Here is a 27213-nt window from a genome sequence, read left to right on the forward strand (position 1 = left end):
TTTCCTTATAATTAAAAATTTATTTCATTCTGTACATTACAAAATATCCAGTGGTACCATTTACTGGTATAGTTTCTGAAAAGAGAAAATTATAATAAAGATTGAATAAATTAAAAAAAAAAACTGTAACCAAAACTGACATATGGGCAAAATACAAGTCGTATTTCCAGTCCAAGAAATTAAAAGTAAAGAATCTAATCCTGTGCAAATTAGGTTTGTGATTAAGTAATTTTTCATTTAATGTAAAATGTACATTGACAGTGAAGTTCACAAAAAAAAACTAAGATTCTAACACACCTCTTCACCGTAAAACAGATTCTGACTTGATACAACTGAAAATGAATTTCAGTTTGAGTGAGAAATAATCTAGTTTGATTACTTTTGCAGCTCAATGACGTGCATACATCTCAACAAAACCAACATTTGAAGCCCACAATATCACATATTGTTAAAAACATCAAGGCATTGAATTATCAAAAACTGACTTAATCTGACGTAACTTTGCTGATCACAAACAAGACAACTGGGTTGTCACATGAATAGTGTCCTGCAAACTCACTTTGAAAGTCGTGATTCAAAACCCATACAAATTAGAAAAGTTTAAACGCTATGCGAAATGCTGAGCCATGTTAACAAAGGTTGTTAAGAAGTTGAAAGAAAAGCTATGTAAAAAGCAGTTTAATCATCTTTTCATGTCTTTCAATTTGACAGAATGTAAGGCGCCAGGGAGATAAACAATCTTCAGAGCCAGACCTGCGACTGAATGCACCACTCATGTATCCCACTGCAGAAGGCACATTAAGATCTAATTTGGTCGGGATGACCCAAACCAAATTTCAGGATTTGGTGTTGCGTAAATCAAAGTGGAAAAGTGTGTGCATCATAAATGTGGGTGAAGGTACAAAATGGCTCCAGAATCCTCCAGTCTTTTTAAGGCTTCCGCTTCATGATTGAGGTCATGATAAGAATTCTGCAAAAGAAAGAAACACTGTATGTTAAAACAGAGACTACATTTGAGGTACTACGGATGACCGGCGCTACCCACCTTCATGGACTTCATGGTGTCATATCCGTAGTAATGGATAGGCACCCTTTGGCTGTTTGTGTTGGGGTATCCAAAGCCAGCAATGTGGACCACATCACAGTAGTTGAGAGCAACAAACACAGCAAGGATACCCGTGGTAGGATGCACTGGCTGCTGAAAGAAACAAAACATAATGAGTGCACCGTGGTATGGTATCAAAAAAGATCCTCAGACCGCTCTCAAAGAAAGTAACACAAAAACTGCACCAAATCTCACTGTAATCATACAGTACACACACAACGTTGAAAACCACAGATGTGTCACTGAGAATGGTGTTAAATAAAAGGTGCTAAAATCTATATGCACTCAATATCACCTTTGCTAGAGAAATAAAAGGTTATGAAATGAGCAATTTATGTAAAAAAGCAAAATGCTAATTGCGCATCTGTTGTGTAGTGAAAGCTGGAACATGCAAGAATACCATGACTCAACTGCAGCCTCTCATTCCACCACTAGATGGAGAAAGAGGGCAACAGAAACTTGCGGGCCCTGACCTTCACTTGCAGTTCATCTCAAGTCTTCCCCATCTGGACAATACCATCAAATGACCTCAGCATTAATCACTGCGAACATGTTTTGATGACGTGTCGCTCTTGTTTTCCGACGGAGGGTGAATGCACTTATTCTCTTAGTTGCTTTGAAATGAAGCATCTGCCAAAATGACTGTTATGTAAATCATCATGTGAGCCACGAAAACAAAACAACATTTTAAGGAACATTCTGAAATGTGCAATACTGGGATTAAACTTGCCAGGTAGACTTATTCAAAGTATTCACATTTTATTTAAAACAAATCCTCATCTTGTCTGGCAGCTTTTTTTTTTCAGAGACAAGATAACTAACACTGGGTAAAATAAACAGTTAAAACACAACATATGCAGTGCAATCACAGCTTCCTAAAGGTCTGTGGTGCATGAATAAAGAGTTAATTCACATAAGCTCACACCCTGCAAACTGGGTCTTTTCCAGCAGCTTACTCACAATCTTAGAACAGTCTCTTCTGGAGAAAAGCACTCTTGATGCCAGTAACAAGTTCAGGCATATTTACCACACAATATGTTTGAGCAACATACTTGAGAAATAGTTTTACCTTCAGCCATAAAAGTGTTTTTAATTTATTAATGTTTTGAAGATTTGAACGGGAACTTGGCTCAGAGGCAATGTGCTCACTGACAGTTTTGTTCAAAGTTGATATAAAACATCAGAAAAAAAGAAGATAACACATTCTGGTGCTTTTCACAGAGCATGTTTGTTTTATTGTTTATTGATTTATTTTCTTTGCGCGGCTGCTACTTCGCTGCTGTTATGCTCTATCCACAGCAAACATAGAATATGTGTCTATGCAGGTGAAAAACAGTTTTCTGCAACATTTAAAAATGTTTTCGAGGAAGTCCTCTAACACAAAAACATGGATATCAACAGAAAACATAATATATCTTAATAAATATATTTTAATTATAAACATCAAAACAATTAACATAAAAACACGTATAAGCAAACAAGGCTCTCACACAATACCAAACTCCATCCGCTATATCTCTATGACAAGAATATTCTGCAAAAAAAAATTGATTTGGTGTTACTGTGACCGAGGGGTTTAGGACGCCAACCATTAATCACATCAACTCGGCCAGGGACCTTTGTTGCATGTGGTTTCCTAGATCTCTCTGCCCTCCTTTCCTGTCACCTCTCCACTGGCAACGATCTAATAAAGGCATAAAGACCCCCAAAATACTGAAAGTCATCTTGGTTAGTTGAATGAACGTTTTACAGGCCTTTCTACAGTTTATAATAGATTATTATCTCAAAAAGCTGCAGTCAAGACACTAACCAAAACAAAATAAATTGAGTGAACAAATCACACCAATTAAATCCATTTGTCTGCTGCCTGTGTGCAATGGAACTGGTTTTAAAGCACTTTAAAGCAATGCAAGGTCCTAATGTCCCAGACACACTCAGACGACTCTGATGCTGTATTAAAGGTATTCATGATAATGATCAACAGAAAATCTCTTCATTGACGAAGTAATGATTTGTATTATTGGTACAATAGACATACGCTGATATGTGGGGACTTCCTCGGATACCCTGAGCTCCTTTCTCGTCCTCTCTCTCTCCTTCTATATGAATTAATTTCCCATTAATGCACATTACTGACTTTGCGCTTTCTCGCCTCACAGGCTTCCATGGATCGTGCTTAAACCTGGAACGTGGTCTTGCCTTCTGTCATGGCCCTGCTGACACCCACTGCTACTATCATTATTTATATTATTAGTCACATTACCAATACAATGAATGCTTTTATTATTATTCTATTATATTGACTGCTGTTATTAGTTGTCGTAAATCAATACCTATTACTCTCATATGAATAATTTATGTCATATGCATTGAATGTTGTAACTATTATGTTCATTCTGTACACATGACATCTATTGCACTTCTGTCCATCCTGGGAGAGGGATCCTTCTCTGTTGCTCTCCCTAAGGTGTCTTTATTTTCTTGGGGACAGAGGATGTCGTATGTGTACAGAGTGTAAAGCCCTTTGAGGCAAATTTTTGATTTCAGCCAATTCAAAATAAATAGAAAATAAATTGAAAATCACCGATATACAACTTCATTCATGCTATTTTCCAAAGCAAATGTCAGAATAGATATAAAGATATAAGATGAAAAAGTTAACCACCTTCAGCCCTGACGACATGAGGCTACACCCTAACACAAATACATGTTATACTAATCACATCCTGTGAAAACAAAAGTGCCACAATATATTTTTCTGAAGTTGTGATCTTTCTTTGGTGAAAACATAAAGAAATAGAAGGGAAATCAAATGACCCCACTGGTATCTTTTAAAATAAAAAATGATGTGAAAGTTAATGAGTTGAGACATGTTGGGTGTGTTGCCCCTGGCTAGCTTTTATTGTGTACAGAGATTTCCCTGTGTTGTTTCCCATACAACCCTGTCAATGATTACCTATGTTCAAAGAGGCAAGAAGGAGAATCACTTCTGCATGACCGAGAGATAGAAGAAACTCTTTCCATCCCTCTCCAAAATGTGCACGCTTTCCCCAAAAGCCTTTTCACATCTCCCCTCTCTACAGCTTTCCATGTTATCAAGTTTCCTCAGTGAGAGCGCTGCGAGTACATCTCTATTGCACACGTCAGTGGTGACGATGGGCTGCGTCCCACATTTCATCAAGCCAAGGTCTACGGATTACCTAAAACAATGATTTTTACCAAAACTAAACATCCTTTTACTATAAATTCAGATAAGCTGATGTATATAAATTATTAAAATGCTAATATCTGCATGATTTTTAGACACCATGCTCCCCAGTTGCAAAAAAAGGTTCCACTGATAGTTTGTTCATAAATAACAGAACAGCAGGCTCTCCATACCTTTTTCTATTTAAAGGGATAGTTTGACACTTTTTGAGAACATTTAATTGCCTTCCTGATGAGGATTAATACCAGTGTTTGATATGAAGCTACAGGCAGCAGCCAGTGAGCTTAGATTAGCATAATAACTGTAAACTGTTCATTGGCTGGTTCTGTCAAAAACTAAATCCTGAGCACCGCTAAAGCTCACGAATGAGAACGTCATATCTGTTAAATTCATACAAAAAACTAAATGACAAGATGTGGTTTTACCTTATGTATGGGACCATTTCTTGTGACTTCCTCAATCCTCTGCTGGTTGTCTGAGAACCTCAAAGTCACTGTTGGTAGGTGGATCTTTAACTGTTGGAAGGTACCAGGCTAACCATCGCCCCCTGTTATCAGTCTTACTGCTAACCATGCTGCTGGCTGTAGCTTCATAGTCAGTCGGACAGATACGAGGTTTATCTTATCTAATTATCAGCGTATATAAAGTATATGCACTGTGTTTTTCTGCAAGATAAAATATATTTCACCAGAGTTAGATCTATGCAAATAACAATTACTTGACCTTTCACCCTACAAGACCTTCATCACAGCACTGTGCCTATTGTTCCCATAGAGCAGCTCAGACCTAAGTGTGCAAAAATACATGTTTCTTAGCTCTTCAGCCACAGCTGTCTAATAGGAGATAAGCTCTTTACTTTTGATTTCCTTGATGCAAAACAACTGAAAGAAAGAGCACATTTCTATATGGCAGTGTGTGTGTGTTGCTGGGCTTAAGTGCACTTGTGTTACATTTGAACCAAATTGAAAGAAATAAGAGTTCAATTGCAGTGATAAAGGGCATCTGACCACGATAGCCTCGATAATAAACTGTAACACGGTGTCTTTCCTCTCTTAAAACATTAAACCAGATCAATTGGCTGTTGCACTGAGCACGACTGTCTTCAATTCAGAAACTGACGAGCAACCTGCAATGGGACACAGCTGACACTCTGTGTGTATTAGCCTCATGTGGTCGCCAGCACACAGGAGAACACCAGAGCTCTGCAGCGGCCCGGCGCATAGTTTGGACGCAGGCCCATGGAGCCTTGGTGAGAGGGGAGGAGAGGGAGGGGCTGCATACTGTCACTGATGCAAGCCTGACCTATAAGAGCTGAACACAGGCTTGTGTTTGGGGAGACGGGTGTGAACATAAGAGGTGTGTGTGTGTGTGTGTGTGTGTGTGTGTGTGTGTGTGTGTGTGTGTGTGTGTGTGTGTGTGTGTGTGTGTGTGTGTGTGTGTGTGTGTGTGTGTGTGTGTGTGTGTGTGTGTGTGTGTGTGTGTGTGTGGTGTTTTTCTCCACAGCCTTGAATGCAGAACCTGCGTAGTCATACCCCGAGGACCGGTAAGAGGAAAGAGACAGACGAAGATAGATTGAAGATAGTGAGAGAAATCTATTAGTTCCCTTTAAATGCATTAAATCTGAGAACAAATGAGATATTAACAAATGTATTGCAGCCGTGAATAAAGCTCAGATGCGTTTCAGATGTTTGAATACTGTTGCAGCAAACAACCCGATTCTGCCTATTGTTTCTCCTCCTCTTCCTACCGACCATCCTCCCCGCTGGGCCTTTTTCCATACAGTCTGTGCAGAGCTCCTGTCGCTTGAGCCCGCTGAGGATCGCTGCCTTCCCACTGCTCACCCTAATCATTCCCCAGCCAGTGGTGTTTGTACTGCAGTCCAAAAGAATAACAACCCCCCCCCACCCCGAGTATTCTGTATTTGACAAAAAAGGGCTCAGGAGTGGCAAACGAGCAGAACCAAAACGAAACTTGGCTCGGGCCCACGTCAGACACGATCCCTACCGAGCACACAACAAGCCCCACTTGGCAGATGGGATGCAATGGGCCAATACAAACTTCAGTCAGATCCCAGGCTGTTTACAAATCCAAGCACCTCAGCCAAAGAGTAGTTTAATTTGTGAAACAGAAACAGATCAATGGTCCATCCCGAAAAAAATGTCATGAGTCATGTTTTCTCATTGCACAATCGCTGCTCCCCAGTCACAGTTTCATGAGTTAGCATATGATTATGTTTCCTCTGTCACTGTCAACGCAGTATTTTTTCCAGAGAAAACAAATGATCAGCTTTGCAGAGACAGAACACTAGGAGTTTTTCTAAAAAAAGAGCATTTGGTTGAAATCTATACAATATGTTGGCTTTTCTTCAAAAGCCAATTATTTTCCGAGCGATTCACTGCGCAGCCTGGAAGACACAAGGAGCTTATCTTGCAATGAGACACCAGAATGCCAAGTAGAAGCTAATCTTCATCATGTTTTGCAGTAATTGGATCCCGAAAATTGCTATTGACCCGGCTACATTTCAAGAGAAATGCCTCTCTCAGTAAACAGTTTATCACAGCGCTCAAGAGATATCATTCAAGGAGCTGTGGCTAATCAGTGGACTCTCCATCCAGCCTTGTTAACATTCATGTGGGGAGTGGTAAAGGGCAAAAGGGGATAGAAGGGAGGTACGGGAGAAAGGGAACAAACAAGAGGATTCTAGTGGGAAAATTCTTTTGAGGTTGACAGAAAAGGTCACGAGTTGCAACAGAGGAGAAGCATTTCAAACACAGTTATAGTTCATGACTCTCATACAGTGACGTGGAAGTGGAGCTCTTACCTGTTTGCTGTTGGGGTGCAGAGGGATCCGGAGCAGTCTGTCTGCAGTCTGGTGCAGAAAGTGGGGGTCCAGCACTCTGATTTTATTCATGTCACCCAACCAGATTTGGGGAGGGGGCTTCCAAAACCCTTTCCTGACCTGGAACGCACACAAAAACAAAAGACAAAGATAAGACACAGGATGTTGGGAAACAATAAATTGAAAAAGAGGACAGAGAGAGAGAGATATTGCTATTTTTGTAGTTACCACGGTTCATTTTGCACAAACAGAGATGCAATTGAACCCATGACTCCCTCATTTCTGGAGGCAACCAAATTGATGTGCAAATTAGCACGTAATGACCCTGCAACTATTAGCAGAAAGAGGCCGGAGGTGCCGGGAGCAACAGAGTGAAGGATGTCTGCAATGGAAACTACATTTAACTCTGAAGGGCACTAGCACCACTGAAGTTGAACCTCTTAAGTATTTTGTTCCTGATATGGATGGCTGGCAGGGGCTGGAAAAGAAGCTGAAAGGAGAGTGTTTATGTGAGGCAGAGAGGCAGAGAGGCAGAAAGTGAGATGGAAAGTGTGTGTGTGTGTGTTTGTGTGAGAGAGAAAGTGCATTCTCACACATATCCTGTACCCTCTTCTCATTATAGAGGATCTCTTTGAGCCAGCGGAGATCTTGCTCCTTGAAAGGCACCAGGACCATAAGCGTGCCAGGCTCGTTGTGCAGTTGAGGGTTGTAAGAGGCCGACTCGGGGTAGAAGAACCTCATGGTGGTCTTGTTTCCTACATCCTCCTCATAGCCCCTCACTGGGGCATCATTCAACCTAAGGCAAGGACACGATACTATATTCAGGGACAAGAATTTGTTTTATTTCCATTTTTGCTCAACAAAACCCAAAAAAGGGGGGGAAATTGGTGGCCACCCACATGACCTGAGAAATGTACTGCTCTAAACTAACTTTTAGCTCATTTGTAAAACAGGTTTGGAGAGGGCCCATTCATTTGTTCATTCATTACATTTGTAATAAACAAAAAACTACAAATACAGCCTTGGAACAGAGCCTTTCTAAACAGTATGTCGTGTGGTAGACTATATGATTTAATCAGTTGTATTTTTATGGGAGCTGTAGTTTTTTGCTGAATTGATTATGTTTGCTAATTGTTGCCTTAGAATATGAAGTGTGAATTGCAGGAACATGCTTCATTTTTCAGAGAGACTGATAGAAGTGCTCAACAGCAGATGAGTAACAGGAGCTACTGGAACATTGGGTGGACCTTGCTGTCAGGATTATGTTATTGCAGAGTTAAATATTTAAGTCGACTGTGGTGTCAAGGCGGCCTGTTGATGTACGACGTGTACCATTAAATTAACCAGGATGTTTTTGAGGTTCTTCTTTTCCTTCTAAATATTTCACTTTTCAGAGTCAACTTTCCGCAAAATGATACGGTAAAAAAAGGAAAGCTGCCTGAAAATAGGACAACGAGCTCACACTAGAGTGTTCAGGGCTTAAAACAAATATTCTGTAAACCACATCATAACTCATTCCTTGATGAAATAAGTACCACAACAGCACAGACAGATCTTGTTTTATTAAACGATTACTCTGCACTTTGTTAAAGCGTGTCGAGACTTAAGTTTCCAGAGTCTAGCGGTATTTCAATGATGAACCGGCCCAGTGACGTCAAACTCTCAGGCATGCATCGAATTCTGAGTGTCAATAACCTTATTCTACTTGGCCATGGAACGATTAACTTTAAGAGAGGGAGAGATGTGAGTGAGGGGAGGAGGGGGGGGGGGGGGTATGGTGGGGGAGAGAAAAATGCATTGTGACCAGGCCAAAGTCTGGCTGTTTGAAAGAGGCTTATAACAACTCAGAATGCATGTGTTCATTCCAAGGCTGTAAAGTCATATTTGCAGAGTGCCTTTGTCCCCGAGTAAACTAAATGCTTTCTGTTCTCCTTTGAAAAAGCACTAAAGAATAGTTTGCTAATTGCTGGGAGGACGGCTCTATGTCAGGTTCAGGCGGTCACAGTCAGACACTGTCCATTAATAGTGAACGGCCGAGTGCATTTATAACCTGCTTTCAGCGGTGGGGGAAAACCACCAAATTCCCTTTTCAAGGTCATCTAGCAAAGATCCGTCTGTTTCTGATTAATCAGTCCTAACGATCCTGAAACACGATGCTAGTTATGATGAGGTCTTGGGTTTAAAAATGTTATCGCTGCTGATGGGTCACAATTTGCAAGAATTTCAAATGTAGTACAGTCACCTCCTAAGAATGCAGAGCTCGGAGTGGAATTCAAAAAGCAGCAAAGCAAGTTTACAAAACGTTTTAACCCTAATTGATTCCTCTTCTCCACGAACAAACAGTTAACAGTAATAATAGTAACTGAATGTCACAGCACTAACAACAATACCTTCATGAGTTGTTCCCCTTTGTGCTTACCGAATGACCACGTCATATTTGTTGATGATGCTTCCCAAGGAGCTGTTTTTAATGGCAAAGCCATTGCCTATGACTACGCAGGTTCTGCATTCAAGGCTGTGGAGAAAAACACCACACACACACACACACACACACACACACACACACAAACATGAGTGTTTTCAAGTTTTGTGCAACTAGAAACAAAATGTCACCCTCTCCAGAGACACAACTGACGACACATTCATCACTCGAGCAATAGCACCCGAGGTCGCTTTCTTGACCATAATGAGGGACAGTCATGTGGCCATAAGTACCCATAATCACTGTAATGATGTCATGCAGGAAAAAAAACGTAATACAGGATGTGTACCACAGCTGGAAGACATTGTCAACCAATCGCAATGTTTTCAAAAATATTCTTGTTGTAGTGTGAATTATTAGATATATGTTGGCGTCGATGCAGGACTTTTATTATTATGATTATTACTGTACTGCACTATGGACTTAAAACAGAAGAAAGCTGGATTATTAAAATGTTGAGCTTTAGCATCATGAGCCAGTTTGGCTGAAGTGTGCTCAGACTTACTTGTCGATGTTGGCTGGCACCTGATAATTTGCAATTACAGCAAGAACTTTCAGTAGCAGCAGCTCTGGGAGGGAAAGTGAAAAAAAAAAGGTGAGGTTGAAATAGTGCGATTGTTTCAAAACTTTGAATACAGATGTGCAAAAGGCAGACAAAGACTGCTGTGTTGCGCTTCAGCTGTGTTATGAGCTAAATACGTGGTCAAAGCACTGTGACTTTATGACAATAATAATAAAGCATCAGTGTAAGGCAGGGTCATGAATTCAGACACAGAATATAATTAGTTTTTTTAGCTCTGTGAACCTGATTTAAAAAATAAATGAATATATGGAAAAAAGTACAAAACGCCTTCGTACAACAACCAGTAACACCAGGATGTGAGACACATGCTGAGTAAACTGAGCAGAAAGAGCAGAGGATTATGTAAAGTCAGCATACCACTGCCCTTAATGCCATAAGGTAATGCCAGCTTTGACAGATGCTCCCGCCAGAAGAAATCCTCCAGTTTCAGAAAGAGCTGCGTCTGTCTGCTAATGCTGCATGAAAAAATGTCAGAGCAGGAGTTACAAAATAACACTGCAGTGCACAGGGCTTCACTGTATAGATGACTTATATTACAGGAGGGTTTGTGGCTGAGAGAGAGAGAGAGAGAGAGAGAGGGCGGGATATGAATGAGGCGTCACACAGCGAGGATGGAGAAAACTACTTTCAACTTTTTTTGGCTTTAAAAACTATCAAAACCACACAATGGACAGCACCAAATGAGCTGCCAAAAGGTACAGTGTTCATATTGGCACATGGAAAAGCGTGTCTTAACTTTTCCAAATGTTCTGGTATCTATTAAGCCGGTAAACCAGATCATTATTAGTAAACCAGCCATTTACATGATGTCATTCAACAGCAATTCCCCTCATTAAGACACCCTGTTGGCAATTTATCTGCTGAGGAGAGGGAAATAAAAAACACTAACATCCACCGTGCCTGTGGAGTGAGACAATTGTGGCAGGTTGTAGTACAGATTGTGAAACAGTTACTTTTCTGTGCTCGCTGGCTTCAGCCCCCAGCTGTTCATGACCTACTGTCTTTTGACACTGAGTCTCTCAGACATTTACTACCCTCGTGTGCCAGCTAGCTCTTCGCAGGAGATCAGGATAAATCTCCGGGGAGGGGTCTAATTAGAGAAATGTCACTCTGATTGCCTGGAAGGCCTTTCTGTGACTGTAATGACTGATGTGACAGACAACCAGCCAGCGACTTTACTTGACAATGCAAATCATCTTCTTTACACAGGGATTAGGAATATTGACTGTTTAGAAGGTCAAAGGGCGGGCAGTGGAAGGTCTACTGAGCTAAAGAAATAAACAGTGAGCTTTGAGGCGTTTCGGACAAACAGATGGAACCCACGTCACTACTTTGTAACTGAAGCGAGCCCGATAGAAGACAGTAAATATACAGCTGTGTAAACTGATAATAGAGCAAGAGGGGGGGCTAAGGGCTGTGGAACAACGATTACTTAAAAGCAGAACCTGAGGAGGACAAACAAGCCATTGGCTGGCTTCAAACAATGCAACTTTATAGAGAATTCATTCTTAGCCAAAATTGCTTTTATTTTAACTCCCCCTCTCAAACATTTCATCAACACATTCCCCTTGAGTTGCTTCAACTTGCATGATTTAGATGGAAAATCGTTTTTCATTACATGTCCTGTTCTTTCTCACCGAAATATGCGTTTCCTTCATGACTGGTAAAGACCAGTCCTAACAGATCCAAGAAGCCTGGCACCTTGTGTTCAAATACTGGCATACCTTCCTCCCTTAATCAGCCATCCACTCCCTCCAGTATGTAGAAAAAACACAGACGTGCCATTACTCACTTAAAGTTAAGGCTCTCCCACTTCTTCTGGGTTATCCAGCCACCACACAGCGACTTGCTACTGTTCGGAGACTTGCTGGTGCCGCCGTAGCTGAAAGACAGACAATCACCACAACTGCCATGAAAGTTACTGCTGAATCCATAAAAACGTAGCGGTTCAGTAACTTGGTCCAGAACAAGAATGGGCATGTGTGAGGGCCTAAATTGACCAGCAGCTCAGACTGCCGGATGATCAGAATGTGGGTTGTCCTCTTAACTTTTAGTGACTCGTGTTACCTCAATACCAAGTGGAACGGAGAAATAAAGAAATGGTTGTGTGTAATTACCTCTGAAGTATGGCATAGGAGCAGTAGTATGTGACAAAGGAGATGAAGAAGAGGAGGATTGGGAGAAGCCTAAGGCACCATGCTGGAAATCAAAGAATAAAAAAAACAGAGGCAAACGTACACGTATTAAAAAAAATGGATTACCAAATTTCACATACAACACATACAGGATTCAAGGTCTTCACAAATAAAAGTAATATTTCTTCATAAATATTTAGATTAAAATATCAACCATATAATTATATAATAAATATATTTTTTTTTCTGGAAAAAAGCTACTGCTCAAGAGTTGGCATCCCATTTACCGCAGGTGCTCGACTGAAACTGAAATTAATTTACAGGAAGTGCCACTTGCTATTTAGAGATAACTGGACAAATCTACAGGAAACACTCCACCCAGTACGGCCTCAATTTGATAGCAGAGAGTGAAACTCACAAATGAAGAAGAATCGTTTTACTTTAAAAGGAATAGCCTTACTAACTAGACACCAGTAGATTTTTTTTTTTAATACATAAAAAGAAAAAAGGCACCATGCTGAAGGCAAGAACTTAATTTGTCATCAATACACTCATCTTTATTTTTTCTCAATTTCTGTAGTATGCACACTAGGTTTCTGTCGTTGGGTGATGGATATTTTTAACTGAACATTAGTGGTATGCTTTTGAATTTTGACAGGTCCGTATGAGAAGTACAGAAACCTGTATCCCCTCAATTCCTATCTGTGTGTGATGAAATGTTGTAAGACTGTCTCTCCCTCGCACCCTGAAGCAATGTGCTGATCAGCTGTCTTTGGTGTTCAGACATTTTCAACACCTCACTGGAGACATGAAACATACCAGCCTGCTTCAAGGCCTCCACCATCATCCCCGTCCCCAAAAAAACCAAGGATCACAGGACTTAATGACTACAGGCCCGTCAACCCTCACCGACCCACTCCAGGACCCCCTGCAGTTCGCCTACAGAGCCAACGGGCCAGGAACCTGTTTGTAGACTTCAATACCTCCATCCCTTCTCTGCTGCAGGATAAGCTCTCCAAGCTGCACATGCACGACTCCCCCTGCAAGTGGATCACAGACTTCCTGTCTGACAGGAAGCAGCACGTGAAGCTGGAGAAACATGTCTCAGCCTCTCGGACCATCAGTACGCCCAAGGCTGCATTCTTTCCCCTCTGCTCATCTCCCTGTACACCAACAGCTGCACCTTTAGTCACCACTTCGTCAAGCTCCTGACGTTCGGGGATGACACCACCCTCATTGGACTCATTTCTGGTGGGGATGAGTCCGCCTACAGGTGGGAGATTGACCATCTGGTGACCTGGTGCGGACTTAACAACCTTGAGCTCAACATTCTAAAGACAGTGGAGATGATTGTGCCCCTATCACCCTGTGTGACTCCCTAGTCAACGCTGTGGAGTCCTTCCGCTTCCTGGGGCTCCACCATAACCCAGGACCTCAAGTTGGAGCTTATCAGCTCCATCATAGCAGAGGATGTACTTCCTGACGCAGCTGAAGAAGTTCAACCTGCCAAAGACAATGATGGCGCACTTCTACACTGCCATCATCGAGTCCATCCTCTCCTCCGTCAGTGTCTGGTACGCTGCAGCCACAGCCAAGGACAGGGGCAGACTGCAGCGTATCATTCGCTCTGCTGAGAGTGTAATTGGCTGCAATCTGCCGTCCCTCCACGACTTGTTTGCCTCCAGGATCCTGAGGCGGGTAACAAAGATTGTAGCCGACCCCTCTTACCCTGGACACAAACTCTTCGAGTCCCTTCTCTCTGGCAGGAGGCTGCGGTCTATCACGATCAAGACCGTATGCCACAAAAACAGTTTCTTCCCATCTGCAGTTGGGTTCATCAACAAAGCCCGAGACCACCACTGACTCAGACCCTTACATCCCCGGGACAATTTCTTAGTTACATACCCTTGCACGTCTTTTCTCTATTAATATACACTTGACACTTTAATAATATACATTATCATACACCTATTTGTTTGATTGTTTACCATACTTTATTATCATTTATAAATAATTTCACATACTATTGCACTGTTTATTGTTATGCACCATTCTCCAAGCCAGATTCCTTCCATGTGTAACATGCTTGGCAATAAACAGTTCTCATTCAACCAGTTCGTCGATGAATCACAATTTTTGTAAATATTTGAATTTGGGTATTCGCTGTCTTTCCAAGAGTTAGAGAAGATTGATGCCAATCTCATAATGTGTACACAAAATACGAATCTACAGCCAGCTGCTGGTTAGGTTAGCTTAGCACAAAGACTGGGAATAGGGGAAAACCGATCGTTTGGCTCCCGAGTCCAGAGATAACGTTTAATCCGAACAAAAACCAAAGTGTAAAAACTACAAAATGGCAGTATTACAAGAGGTTGTGTGTGGTGGCAGGCACAGTGACTTCCTGGAGTCTCTGCTGGTTGCCTAGAAACCTCACGGTGATCAAACTATTCCTTTAAGGAGACAAGCTAAACGGCCTCTACCATGTACCAAGAAATGAACTGTAACTAGGACTGAGACAGACCATATTTCAAACACTATGGCACAACAAAATAAAGCAACCTCCGATGCCACTACAGCTCTTTTGTTGAAAATGAATCAATGCAAAGGGCCTTTGTCTATGGAATGAAGGCAAGGGCCCCCCTTTGAATCAAAGGAAAAAACAGACAGCATTTGGTTTTCCCACAATAATTTAACATCTGGAGTAAACAAGATTTGGAATTTTTGAGAAGTGACTACATATTGTTTGGCTAGAAGCACAGCAACAACCCCGTTGGTGCAAACTGTAGTGGGGGTAGTTATCAAACAGTCTTAACATTCTGCTGATTTTAAAGGCAAATAAAAAGGAACTTGCGGCACTGAGCACAGGCAACCCCCTGATAATAAAATATACAATAGTGTTGGTAATGTTAAAGATCGGATCATTTTTCTGTGACAAAGTGCATTTTGGTCAATAATCCTCTCATTGCATTAGAAATAACGGATCAGATTAGCGCTTTAGCAAATATCAAGAGAGGGAAAGACCCATTCAAGTAATCAGAACAAAGAAACATCTGATAAAAAAATATATAATAATAAAACACCCACAGCGGAAGAGCTTACTTTTAGTTGCCTTCTGGGACATCTTCACGTGCTCCTTGGTCCTCTCATGTCTACACAGTGCATGTGGTTACCCTGGGTGATGGGTACAGAAAAGGAAGAAGACTGATTATAATACTTTATCCCATCAAACAGGTTTTAAATAGTTCCTCCCTTTCATTTGAATGGGGAACCACCATAACATGTCATATAATCATCTCACACCCTCACCCACATACAAATAAGATGCATTTACATAGCTCAGATGAGGTTGAAGTACAAGGCACAGAAAAGAGAGAGCGTGTAAGGTTTTTGCAGAAAATAAAGGGCTGGACCCAAACGCAGGGAGACACGGGAAACGGAAGGTTGGATAATTGTGGGTTTAATTGTAACAAAAAAGTATTCAACACAAAAACGTGTGAATCACAAGTCCTTGAAAATAAAACATCCAAAGAATCAGGGAACACGGCAAAGGGGAGCAGACACGAAACATACCAGGAGGAACTGGCAGGCAGACGACAGACAGACCAGGTTACACCAAAGAAGAACGAACACTCAGCAAAGGGACACACAGGGTTTAAATACGCAGGGAAGGTGCAGGTGATTAGACACAGCAGGTTTCAAATAAGGGTGGGGCAGATAATCACGAGAGCAACAGACAGGGGCAGAAAGTGAAGTGAAGTACACTGAGGAGGTGCAGGTGATTGAAGGCAGCAGTGTCTAATTAGGGAAGGGAAAGACCACCACAGGGGTAAGACAGACAGGCAGGAAATAAAGTACAAGACACGTGGAACATCTCAATAAAACAGAATAAATAACTAAATCAAAACATAAATCGTGACAGAGAGAATGAAAGAATGACAGAGAGAGAGAAGCTGAGAGAGAGAGAGAGAGAGAGAAGGGCAGCAGATGAAGGCTGATCAGTTTAAGAGGATCATGCTTGACTGATAGACACTTGTTCCCTGAACTGAGGGATATTTGAAATCCCACAGCAGCACTCTGTGTTTGGTTGCTTCAGAGAGAGAAACAGAGACAGGCATGTACCGTTACACATATCTGACTATTTAATTAATGCACAATGCACACCTTAACCACAGTCTTACTAATTCATGATTTTCAGAGGGAGACCAGAGCCATCCACACCCCCAAATGGTTGTACAGAAGTTATGCCTGACACCGCTTCGGGGCCAGCCCATCACTGGAAATCAATAGGGAACTGAAGGAGTGCACAGCTGAGTATCTATTTTGAGACGTGGGAGTGTGCATATGCACTTGCTACATTGCAACAAGAGTAACGTAAAACCGCTGTAGATCTACCAGTAAAACATGCACACCCCAACGTGGACACAGCGAACGAGCGGAAACCACATGATCAATTCCCACCACCACAGGGACGCTCTGCAGACTTTACTCCGCAATATTCAAACACTCAAGCCCCTCCCAAACTGTCATTTCACAACATACGGTACTGAATTAGGGTGTAGATGGTCGAGAGTTACAGTGGAGTGTTTGTGTTTTCATTTTGACATGAGGCTGGGCTGTGTTTGTATCTTAAATTATTGTTTAGGAAATGACGAAAACCCTTAAGAGTGTGTAGAAGAGCAAACAAGCAAGATGGGTTTTTCCCCTCTTCTCTGGGTGTTGACTTTGATGAAGTAGCACAGGATGCCACTGTTCTGTGCCTGCATGGTAGAGCTGAGATGTAATGTCTCAGTGGTGTTCATTAGTTGATTCACCATAAGTCAATTGACATATATTATTTCAACAGTAATTTGATAACTGATTAATTGTTGAAGTAATTTATTGAGCAAATATCCTAAGAAGAAAAGGCTTCTCAGATGTGACAATATGGTGCTTCTCTAACTCTAAATTAACATATTTTAAAGGGTTTTTTTACAGACTAAAAGACAGATTAAACAACTGATGCTAATGCAGCTGATGCAGTTAAACTGTTGTAGAGATGAGAAGTTATAATTAGTACAGATGCTGACACACTTCATGATCATCAAGTGCCTGAGGCCCAAGTTACCAAAACTTGTGTGTCCACCAATTACATAGCAAGAAAGAAAACCACAATATTAATACATTAGATTAGAACATCTTACCTTTTCCCTCTTTCATTTCCAATGATTATATCCTCAGTGGTGCAGATGTAATGAGCCAGGGCTTCTCCTGAAGCACAAAATAACATGACGGATAAGCAACAGGAGAATATCTGCACTGACCACTTGTTAGTCTTTGTTTTCAACTTGTCTTTGCACTTGATTAGGAAACTAAAATAGCATTGCAAGATATTAAACTATAACAATTTTGATAATTTGTGAATAAAATGGAAGGATTTGCTGGGATATGGACAGTTAGTCGGACAAAAGAAGTACTGTAAAGATGCAAGTTTGGGCCTTTTATTGCAATATTCGAACAATAGACACATGACAAAATCAACTGACACATTAATCACTACGGTAAAATAATACTACTTATCACCTCTAGCGTCCGCACCCCCCACCTTCTTGAACATGAGGGATTTACAACAACTGGACACACTGTAGCTCACAGGATTGTTAAACACAGGAGGCAGAGGACCTCCTCACAGACACCACAGGCAACATAATAGCAGCATAATACCTGGCTGTTTGTGATACAGTGTGTGGGGGGGCATGAAAGGGGGAGGGAGGGCTGGCTGGGAGAGCAGAGGGGGGGGTCGAGCGCTGCGCTGTGCGATGCCTTGTGGCACACCAAGCGTCTGGCTGACGCTGGCAAAAGTCCTTAAGATGTAAAAGGGAACAAACAGAGTGAGATTTAGTCCTGTCAGAGATGCCCTTCACCACAGACGTACTTAAAGCAATGCTGCTTTGGGTCGCCAAAGTACTGCAGGCAGACCACTGAAAGAGCTTATAGTCACACACTGTAGTGATTAAAGAGGAGTCAGGAAGTAATTCCCGCAAAGGCACTGCATGGGAAAATGTTGTCAGGGATTTATTGGTTCCTTCCTCCCAAATACTGAAGGGCTGACGTGGCTAAGGCTATACGTGTACTTAGCATTAGCAGAAACATGTGCTAATGTTGTCATTATTCAAGCTAATTATTACAGATTAACATTTATGTGGTATTAACATGAGCTCTGTATTTTTGTGTTTTGCTAGCTTTGAATAGAGAATCATGACTACATTCACATGAATCAATATCACCAATTAAAGGGCACCGGACGTGGGAGGACATGGAACTTCTCCTTTGCTGCCCCCCTCCCTCTGGAACTCTCTCCCCCAGCACCTCTGATATTCTCCGTCACTCGCCACTTTCAAAACTGCACTCAAAACTCACCTGTTTTTAACCTCTGATGCTAGTATTGTATGTTGTTTTTTTTACTGTTATAATGGCACTTAACTGCTTTGTTTGTATTGTTACTGACATGTAGTGGCGTTGAGTAGCTTTTAAAGCGCTATACAAATAAAAATGTATTATTATTATTATTAAATCCTGTATTCCTTCTGAGCTATTGTGAGACATCACTATGACGACATGTTCTTGCACCATTAAAACAAAGAATAGGAGGCTAACAGATTTACAGTGAGATTTAATGGGTCGATTATAAATGGGTAAAGTTTGTGACACGGATAAATGATAAATGATGACTCAAAATGATCTTCTTCTCTAAACCACTTTCACCAACCAGCTGAGTTCTCTCAACCACAGACACACTCTAAAAAAAACTGGTCTCGTGGTTTTGTTGCTTCACAATGGATGCTGCCTCTTGTTGCTCAACAAGTCCTCCCAAATTATTACTGTACAGTGTTGTCATATTTAAAAGTCCCTTATTGCTCAAGATATCTAAGGAAGATGATGCCTTAGAACTTAAACACGTAATGTTTCTCTATAAAAGCTCCACCAAAGCTATACAAACACATTTGCGCTTCGTTGCAACGCTACATGTCGACTTCCACTAATCAAAACACATCTTCGCACTTTGTCAGCCAGCAGCATACGATACACACTTGTTGTCAAGTCTCCCTCGGGATGGCAATAAGGCATTTAGGTGAAATATGTTGTGGTTAAAATAAAACTGTACATAGTGCACTGTACACTGTACATGTATATAGTATGTTGTGTTTCAAGCAGGCCCACACTCTTTGGTGACTCAGCTAATTTGTCCTGCCCACTTCTCATGAAATCAATCTGGTCTCCATTAGTCCAATGGAAGAGAAGATTTGCTCTGATGTATTTTGGCAGCAGCTGATCATTTCCAGTTGGTCGTCGCAGACTGTTCCCACACTGACATATTGCACCAAGGTTACATATCCTTGAGCTGAAGGACGAAGGCATCTCATCCGGGAAAAAGCTGATGGCTGTGTACTGCACTATGATAAGACGCATAGTAACTTTCTCTGCATGCAAGTCGGAGACTAAACAGACTAAAAGGCTGTTCGATGTCGTGGGAGCTCTGACAACCAGCCTGTGTTTTTTAGTGTTGACCTTGGGATGGGGAGCAGTGTTTGGGAGGTATAATCTGGATGTAGGGCAGTAACAGTTCCAAAACATGAGCAGTGAAAGTGAACAAACTAATACTAAAACTAATTACCTTGTACACAATGAATTGCATTTATCCTGCTGATTCTATTTATTATCTCACACTGATGGACTATTATGTATTGTGTTGTTTTGTGTCGTGTATTTATCGTCATGTAGTTTATTTGACTACCTGCCCACAGACGACAGATACTAATTAGCTTCTAGCTGACTCTAGTGCAATTAGTTTTACATTGTGTGCCGTCTCTGCACAAATAAAATTAAAAAATTAAAAAATCAAAGATTCTTTATCCACCTTTAAATAACAATGCCTTCATTCCCTTATCATTGACATTTCCATTCAACTAACGCTCCAGCAGTAGATGAGACTTCTGATTAGAATAGTCATTCTTTGTCATCTAAGGCCGGATTAACCCATTTGCCTTAAGGCAAAAAAGAAATGTTGGCCCGATGAACATCCCCCATCACCCGCGCTTTACACATTGTGTCTCCTGTGCCCTTCAAGTAAACAAATCAACAAATGAATGTATCACATTACTCAACTTAAATAATAAAGACTCAAGAGTAGGTGATAATGCAGAATCAGGTTAAAGGCCCCCTCGTTATTGTGTGTGTGTGTTCATTCACAAATTTTAAATGAGGCTGGTAAGCCCACTTTACATATATTCTGTGCTCTTAATCGGCTAAATGTGGCTTAACTCAATACTGACTAGAAAAGCATTCAGAGAGCACAGACAAGGCACAGCCAAGGCTGTTCTCATAGGTGGAAAATAATGCGTCTAGCCGCTCCAGTGATTCGGATCCACTCCAAAATGTAGTGGGTTCTTCCTTGGCCCAAGCTCCACCCTGCAAGTTTCATGACGATGGCACTAAGAAGTGTTTTATTTTGACGCATCCATGAAACCCCCCAAACAAGGACTCGTGGAGGCTTGTGAGCCCTCACTGCAGTGACCAGTGCACCAGAGTATGATTACATTTGACTGAGATGAACGTTTTGAGGGCATGTGTGTTCATTAGATTTTTAGAAGCTAGATTGATTGATTGAAGCAGGAGTGAGTCATTGCTGCACTAAGGCATATCATGGTGTTTCTGCTGATTTGTAGCAAGTTGCCTGCATGTGCCCATTAAATGCAAAATCTGTGCAAAAATAAAGGATCTCTCTTATGTACTTCACAATAAAAGTCTGTGACATCACACAAGGTGTTCACATATAGAATTATTTATATTCATATATTTACTTTTTAGTAAATATGTTGATGTTTTTGATATGATTTATAATTGACCCTATTGTCATTTACTTTTTGAAAAAGGAAAGCTTTTTTTTTTGTTATGAAAGCAGTCTGCACCCTGCGCCGTGACGTCAGACCTCATGCCTGCCATGAACAAGTTCAATCAAGATTCACTTTCCACTCTGCACTTTTGGCAGATTGTGTTTTACAGCGTGATATGCATTGTCCTGATCCAGCGGTGAAGATCAGTGGCACAGATCCAGACAGGAACAAGGATCTTATCACATCAGAGGATTTGACTGAAAGGCTGAATCCCAGTATACATCAACCAGGCTGATACAGGACTCTTCTAATTACTTCCTATTATCTTTGTAATGCAGTTCTCCCGCAGGCTAACAGCTCTTAGATGAACTCTTTTTTTGTCTCAGGTACCATCACATTCTTACATCACTTACATAAGGTTGAGAGGTAAAAAAATGAAAACACTTTTCATAGTATCCAAGTTGTCAGTTATTGTTCCTGTTGCTGCTAAATACATGAAAGTGGTTCTTTTTTTAAAACACTGCGGAAGCTATGCAAGCGTTTAAATACATTTGCCTCAAATCAATGTTTAAAGAGGGCAGGTGTGTGTTCGACTAAAGGCAGACTGCTACCAACTGACTGATCCAAGGACGAGTGAGTCCCTGCTCCAAGTCGACATGATGTGTACTAATACTACAAAGCACCATTACATGCAGCACCATACTTACAAATAAAGAAAAAATGTAACTATGACAGTAGACTTCTCAGTCAAATTCAGTAGGCGGGTGTAAAAACACAGGAGGGTTTTGCAGCAATAAGCAACACAGGACTTATGCATCATAAAACAATTCATATTTATGTATGACTCTGTTACCATGTTATTAATGCAAAAATGCCAAATGCAGCTCCTTATAGCCTGTGAGCTATCAGCATTGGCCAACTATATTTCGAATAGTGTCACAATATATCCCAGCGTATCCTGTAGCCTAATAATTAAAATGAGAGCAGGGAAATAAAACCAGGAGGCTGACGGTTTAAACTGTATGTTCAAGTCAGGTCCAATGCGACTGATCACAGGGATCATAATAACATGTGGTTGAATATATGCAGGAACATATGGTACTATCCCTCCCGAACATGATGCAGCCAAATCCTTTCCATTCTAGTCTACAGTTTTCCAATCTCTCCATCCAACCGCTCAAAAGAGAAACAAATGACACACAATTACAAATCAAAGCTCGTGACAGCCAAATTCAATTTGATATAGTGTGATCCAATGACGCCAGTTAGAGGAGATCAGTGGTGTTAAATGCCTCCAGCATGTAAAAAAAATAAATGAAGCAAGAAAAAAAAACTCCAAACACACAGAGGCTTTACCTACGTTAGCTCGAGAGGGTCTTACTTACCAGCAACGCTGCCGGGCAGATGAGCTTTAATCCACGGAGCGAGCCTGTTGTAACGGTACAATGATGTTGCAACCAAGTTCACGTTGCTTTTGGTGACACGCACTGCCTGGGAAAACGACTGCCTGTGGCACGCGCACACTCCGGGTAGAAGCACTGATGTGAATGCGAGCATCAAAGTTCATCTCTCCGAACAACGGAGCGGAAACAAGAAGCGTGCACGCAAAAACCCACAGGCTGGTGTTCAGTTGGAAGGTTGCGCAGGCAGCTATAGCTTTTGCTGGAACACTCTCCCCGTTCCGTTACAGCGCGTTCCCTTCTCTCTTTCTCAACGCAGCCACGCATGCGCATGTGGGCACGCGCACCGGCGAGAACAGACCCAAATGCCATGCCTTTAAAACATGGACAAGCCGAGACCTGACGACGCTGGCGTTGAACTTGAAGCGCACAGGTCATCGAAGCGTTCCATGTGATCTCCAGGTTATTGTGATTATTTGCCACATGGCTCCTCAATCCGCCTCAGACTGGGCTTTTATCCCAGAGGGCACAACATCTGGAAAGACTTTGCTGCTGGCTGTGGGTTTGTTTTTTTTAAACCCCTGAATGTAACAGATAATAGCTTGAAACACAGAGACAAGCAGTGGTGGAAGAAGTAGGTTACTCAGCTCCGTTACAAGTGAAAGTCCTACTTTCAAAATGTTGCTGCAGTAAAAGTAGACTACACATAAAAGCATCAAAATACACTTTGACTATTCCACGAACTGCCATGAGACTGTGTTTAAAGAATAGTGCATATTGTGTTATGGTATTATAATTAATGATGCATTAATGTCACTTTAATGTTGCAACTTAGCTTATAAAGATAAAACAAACAAAAAACATCATTTGTTGATGGTATGTTCTATTCTGGTCTAAATCTGCAAAGTCAGTAAAGCTGTCAAAGGAAAAGTGGAAGTGGAATTGCTCAAGAAGTACCTCTAAATTGTACTTAAGTGCAGTAGCCTACTTGAGTTCTTATTTATCATTGCTGGGGAAAAGAGTAACTTCAGCTTCTATTGTTTGAAATACTAAGATTTGATTTACTTCCAGTCAGCCAATAAGTCCCTGTTTTGGGGAACCTCTGTTAAATATTTACTAATTGATTTTGTTAACCCAACTATGCATATGTGGATACGTTTGCTCATGTTGAGTAAGAGTGAACTTTGTACAAAAATGTGTGATGCAATCTTTACCTTTTCACACTGAAAATGCTCGTTGTTATCAAGCTTTATCCTCAACTCCTGCAGTTTAGTTCTTCTTGTCTTTATAAGGCTACATCTAAGAAAGAGAGAAGTCTCATGTATCAATGATTCCTGAGCATCTGCTGGCCCTTTATCATGCCAAAGAAACCACAGCACAGTCAGATGGTTGATTGGTGTGTTTAGAGTGCATCTTTAGCATTAGGACGGCATTATAGGTTCTTGAGCAAAGCCTTCTGCTGCACACTTAGAGACTTGCTTGGTGATGTGAGAAATTTCTCTCTTTTTTTTTTGTACAGGGAAGCAGCAGTGTGACGTGAGCTTCGTCTACAACTATTAATCCAGGCAGATCCAGACACATACCAAATACCATGGCTGCATAAATGTAGGCTGCCTGTTGGGCTGAAACTGAAGTGCAAAGGTGATTGAACATTTCCATGTCAGTGGACTTCTGCGAATTGTGATGATTTGCTCAATCTCCCCTCAATGGGACTGTATACTTCTCCCAGAGGCACCAACATCTGGAGAGGCTTGTTGGTGTTGGCTGTGATATTGTAAATCTCTGTTTGTAAAGGACATAAGACACTGAAACTCAGGGACAACTTGAGTGAGCGTCTCTGTTTATAGAGGATACATTAAATCCAAGTTATTGACCTTATCCATGCATCCTTTTATTTGTCTGTATAATTTTATTTGAAAGACTTTAAACGTTTGATGAATAAGTATGTTTCCTTTCAGGTACTTATTCCTTTTCTTTCCAAACTGATGATGTTCTATTTTAGAACATACATCTTTAATTAGATTGTTAATAACCACTGTCTCCTCTAATGTATCTGCTGGCAAGAAAATTGTTTTGCACAAAAGTAAACTTAAAGAGTCGCTGGCTCCAGACCAGAGACAATGTCCGGGTTCCTTTAAATAGTCTGAGAGTGCATGCGTGCATCTCTACTTTACAAGCCTACTCATTTTCACTGCAGCATTTCATTTGCATCAAGTTATGGTGTCCATAAATCACGTCTGACTCAGCATACAATGGGTGCTGTTCATCCTGTCTGCTCCAAATGCAGAAAATAGTAAAGGAAAACCCCTCACGCAGACATGCCAGATGGACTTTTTTGTTTTACAGATGACTGGTTTTGTGTGCTTGGTGTAAGTTTTTCATTTTCACATAATCCTAAGCAGGTCTTCAGCACAATACATGGAGACCTCTGGGTCTTGTACTTCAAATATACTTTTGTGGGAAAGTAGATGTTAAACAATGTATCACCTGACTGCATCTGCTAAATAGTGCTGCTGTGGTAGAAAACATCATTTAAAACCCATCTTACATTTAGTGTGTAAACCCATTGTGCTGTTGCATTTGACTTGCAGAATCCTCGTGTCTCATTGTACTGTATATACGGCCGCCATTCACTAGAAACCTAATAGAACGTTTGGTTCTCCTGCTCTCCTTTAATTAACCCAGCTAGGGTTTTAATGTAGCACGGCAAGCTGAATTTCCTCACCACGGATAGAAACGTCCAGGTCAGTACCGCCGCGCCCATTGGAGACCACCATGGTGACTAACAGCTGAGCGCTTTCCCATACTGTTGGTGGTCCAAAGCACATCAGCTTGCCATCCTGTGGCCTGATCTCTCTTCTCTCTTTCACTTCTTGCTCAATGCTGTAAGTGCTGATTCTGACACAGCATGCTCCAGCAGCTTTATCTTAGTCCTGAGATCAAAATTCCATGGAGGTATTAGTCATATTTAGTCAACTTTGGCCTAGATTTAGTTAGTTTTTTAGCCATTTTACACACATTGTAGATGTGTCTTAGCCATAGAAAACATTTTAGTCAAAGAGAACACTTGACATGTGCCGACACAAGACATGAGCCTTTCAGCCAAACTTCAGCAGACAGCCTCGGGGTTAAATTCCCTCCAAAAGGGATTTTTGGCTACCATTATAACATAAACCTGTAAAGAAAATATTTGCAACGACTTGCATGCAACGTGAACGAAGACAGCTGACTACTACCCAGGAGCCTTCGGCCATAAAGAAAGATATTCAAGATAACAAACAGACATTACAAATAGACTGCACTTACATGGAAGAGTCATAATCATCAGGACTGGCTTGCTTTTGCAGATAGCAAGTTTAGCACACCAAACGTTAAACAAGCGTATCTTAAACAAGCGGTAAGTAAATATAGCATGCTGGGATACTGACTTTTAAGTTTGGCTATACTTCCACATCCAAGCATTGTCACATTGTGAGACGTTACACCGCTGTTTTTTGGAGACTGCTGACTTAAAATAATAGTCTGACGTTTTGGGGAAAATACACTTATTGGTTTTCTTGCTGAAAGTAATATGAAGATAGACTCTGAACAACGGCAACAGAATCAGCCTCCCCGCACCTCTGAAGCTCACTAATTAACACTGTCAGGGTGTGGGGGAAACTGGTGGTAGGGGATGGAACCAAACGCAGAGAGACACAGGAGCAGAAGGACAACTGATGGTGATTTAATAAGCAAACAAACAGGACAGGGGACACACAGGGTTAAAATACACTGGGGAGGTGCAGGTGATTGAGCATTCAATCAGGGGCGAGGCAGACAATTGGTGGAAAAACATACAAAGGCAGGAAGTGAAGAGAACACAGGACACAAAGGGGCAGGGAAATTCAAAATAATACAGAAAAACAACAAAACCCAAGACCGTGACAAACACGATAAATGGCATTTGTTTAATCCGCACAAAAAGTGAAGGTTAAAAATTACAATTTGACATTTAGCATGAGCCAAACCACTGACGTGTCTCTCCATTTTTGTATTATTCTTCCCAGCTATTTGTCAGCTACAGGGCTCCTCTCCCGACAATGACTACAGCCTTCATCATGTGTCATCCGGAAAGGAAGTTGTTATGACAACAACATTAAAAAAAAGCTTCATAGAACATCTGTGCCTTTCAGAGATTAAATTAAATTTGTATGTTACAATGTTGGCTCGCCACAAAAGAGGTGATTAGCAAGGCTCTTTTATTGTGGTGCTAAATGTCTGTTGTTGTTGTGGGAGGTAGGGATGTGGGAGTATAAGACAGCATTAATGAAAAATCTGGAAAGGAACATGTAACACTTCTTGGAAGCAGATAGTGTCCCCTGTAAAACAGAAAAAAAGCCTTACCTGCGTTAAAAAAAAAGAATCATCAGTAATCATCATGTCATGCTCCAGTTGACTCAATGAATAAAAGATATTCTACATCCAATGGTCCAAATGCCAACCAAATGAAGCAATTCCAGTGCGCTTGATTAACAAGGGAAGGTGCTGCCAAGGACATTTAATCTATCAGAGAGATGAAAGTGTGTGTGTGGATGGAGGAAAGAAGGGCTGT

General features: G+C 41.2%; 1 protein-coding gene across 3 annotated transcripts; it reads right to left on the reverse strand.

The window, feature by feature from the left end:
• Window positions 1-27140, reverse strand: st3gal4 (ST3 beta-galactoside alpha-2,3-sialyltransferase 4). 3 transcript variants are annotated; one of them, XM_079166323.1, is made up of 12 exons: window positions 27006-27140; window positions 17533-17599; window positions 15452-15523; window positions 12335-12416; window positions 12010-12099; window positions 10575-10672; window positions 10140-10203; window positions 9572-9667; window positions 7759-7948; window positions 7135-7272; window positions 1046-1198; window positions 1-970 (listed from the first exon to the last, which is right to left on the reverse strand). In XM_079166323.1, the coding sequence occupies exons 3-12, from the start codon at window positions 15471-15473 to the stop codon at window positions 881-883; spliced, it is 1023 nt and encodes a 340-aa protein (XP_079022449.1). In that variant the 5' UTR covers window positions 15474-15523; window positions 17533-17599; window positions 27006-27140; the 3' UTR covers window positions 1-880. The 3 variants fall into 3 exon arrangements, with proteins under 3 accessions (XP_079022449.1, XP_079022450.1, XP_079022448.1); XM_079166324.1 differs by lacking the exon at window positions 27006-27140 and adding an exon at window positions 22608-22909 and having other exon boundaries at window positions 1046-1195; XM_079166322.1 differs by lacking the exon at window positions 27006-27140 and adding an exon at window positions 22608-22909.
• Between the last annotated feature and the right edge of the window lie 73 nt (window positions 27141-27213).

Source organism: Pholis gunnellus (genome assembly GCF_910591455.1).
Source record: "Pholis gunnellus genome assembly, chromosome: 9".
NCBI classification, from domain to species: domain Eukaryota; kingdom Metazoa; phylum Chordata; class Actinopteri; order Perciformes; family Pholidae; genus Pholis; species Pholis gunnellus.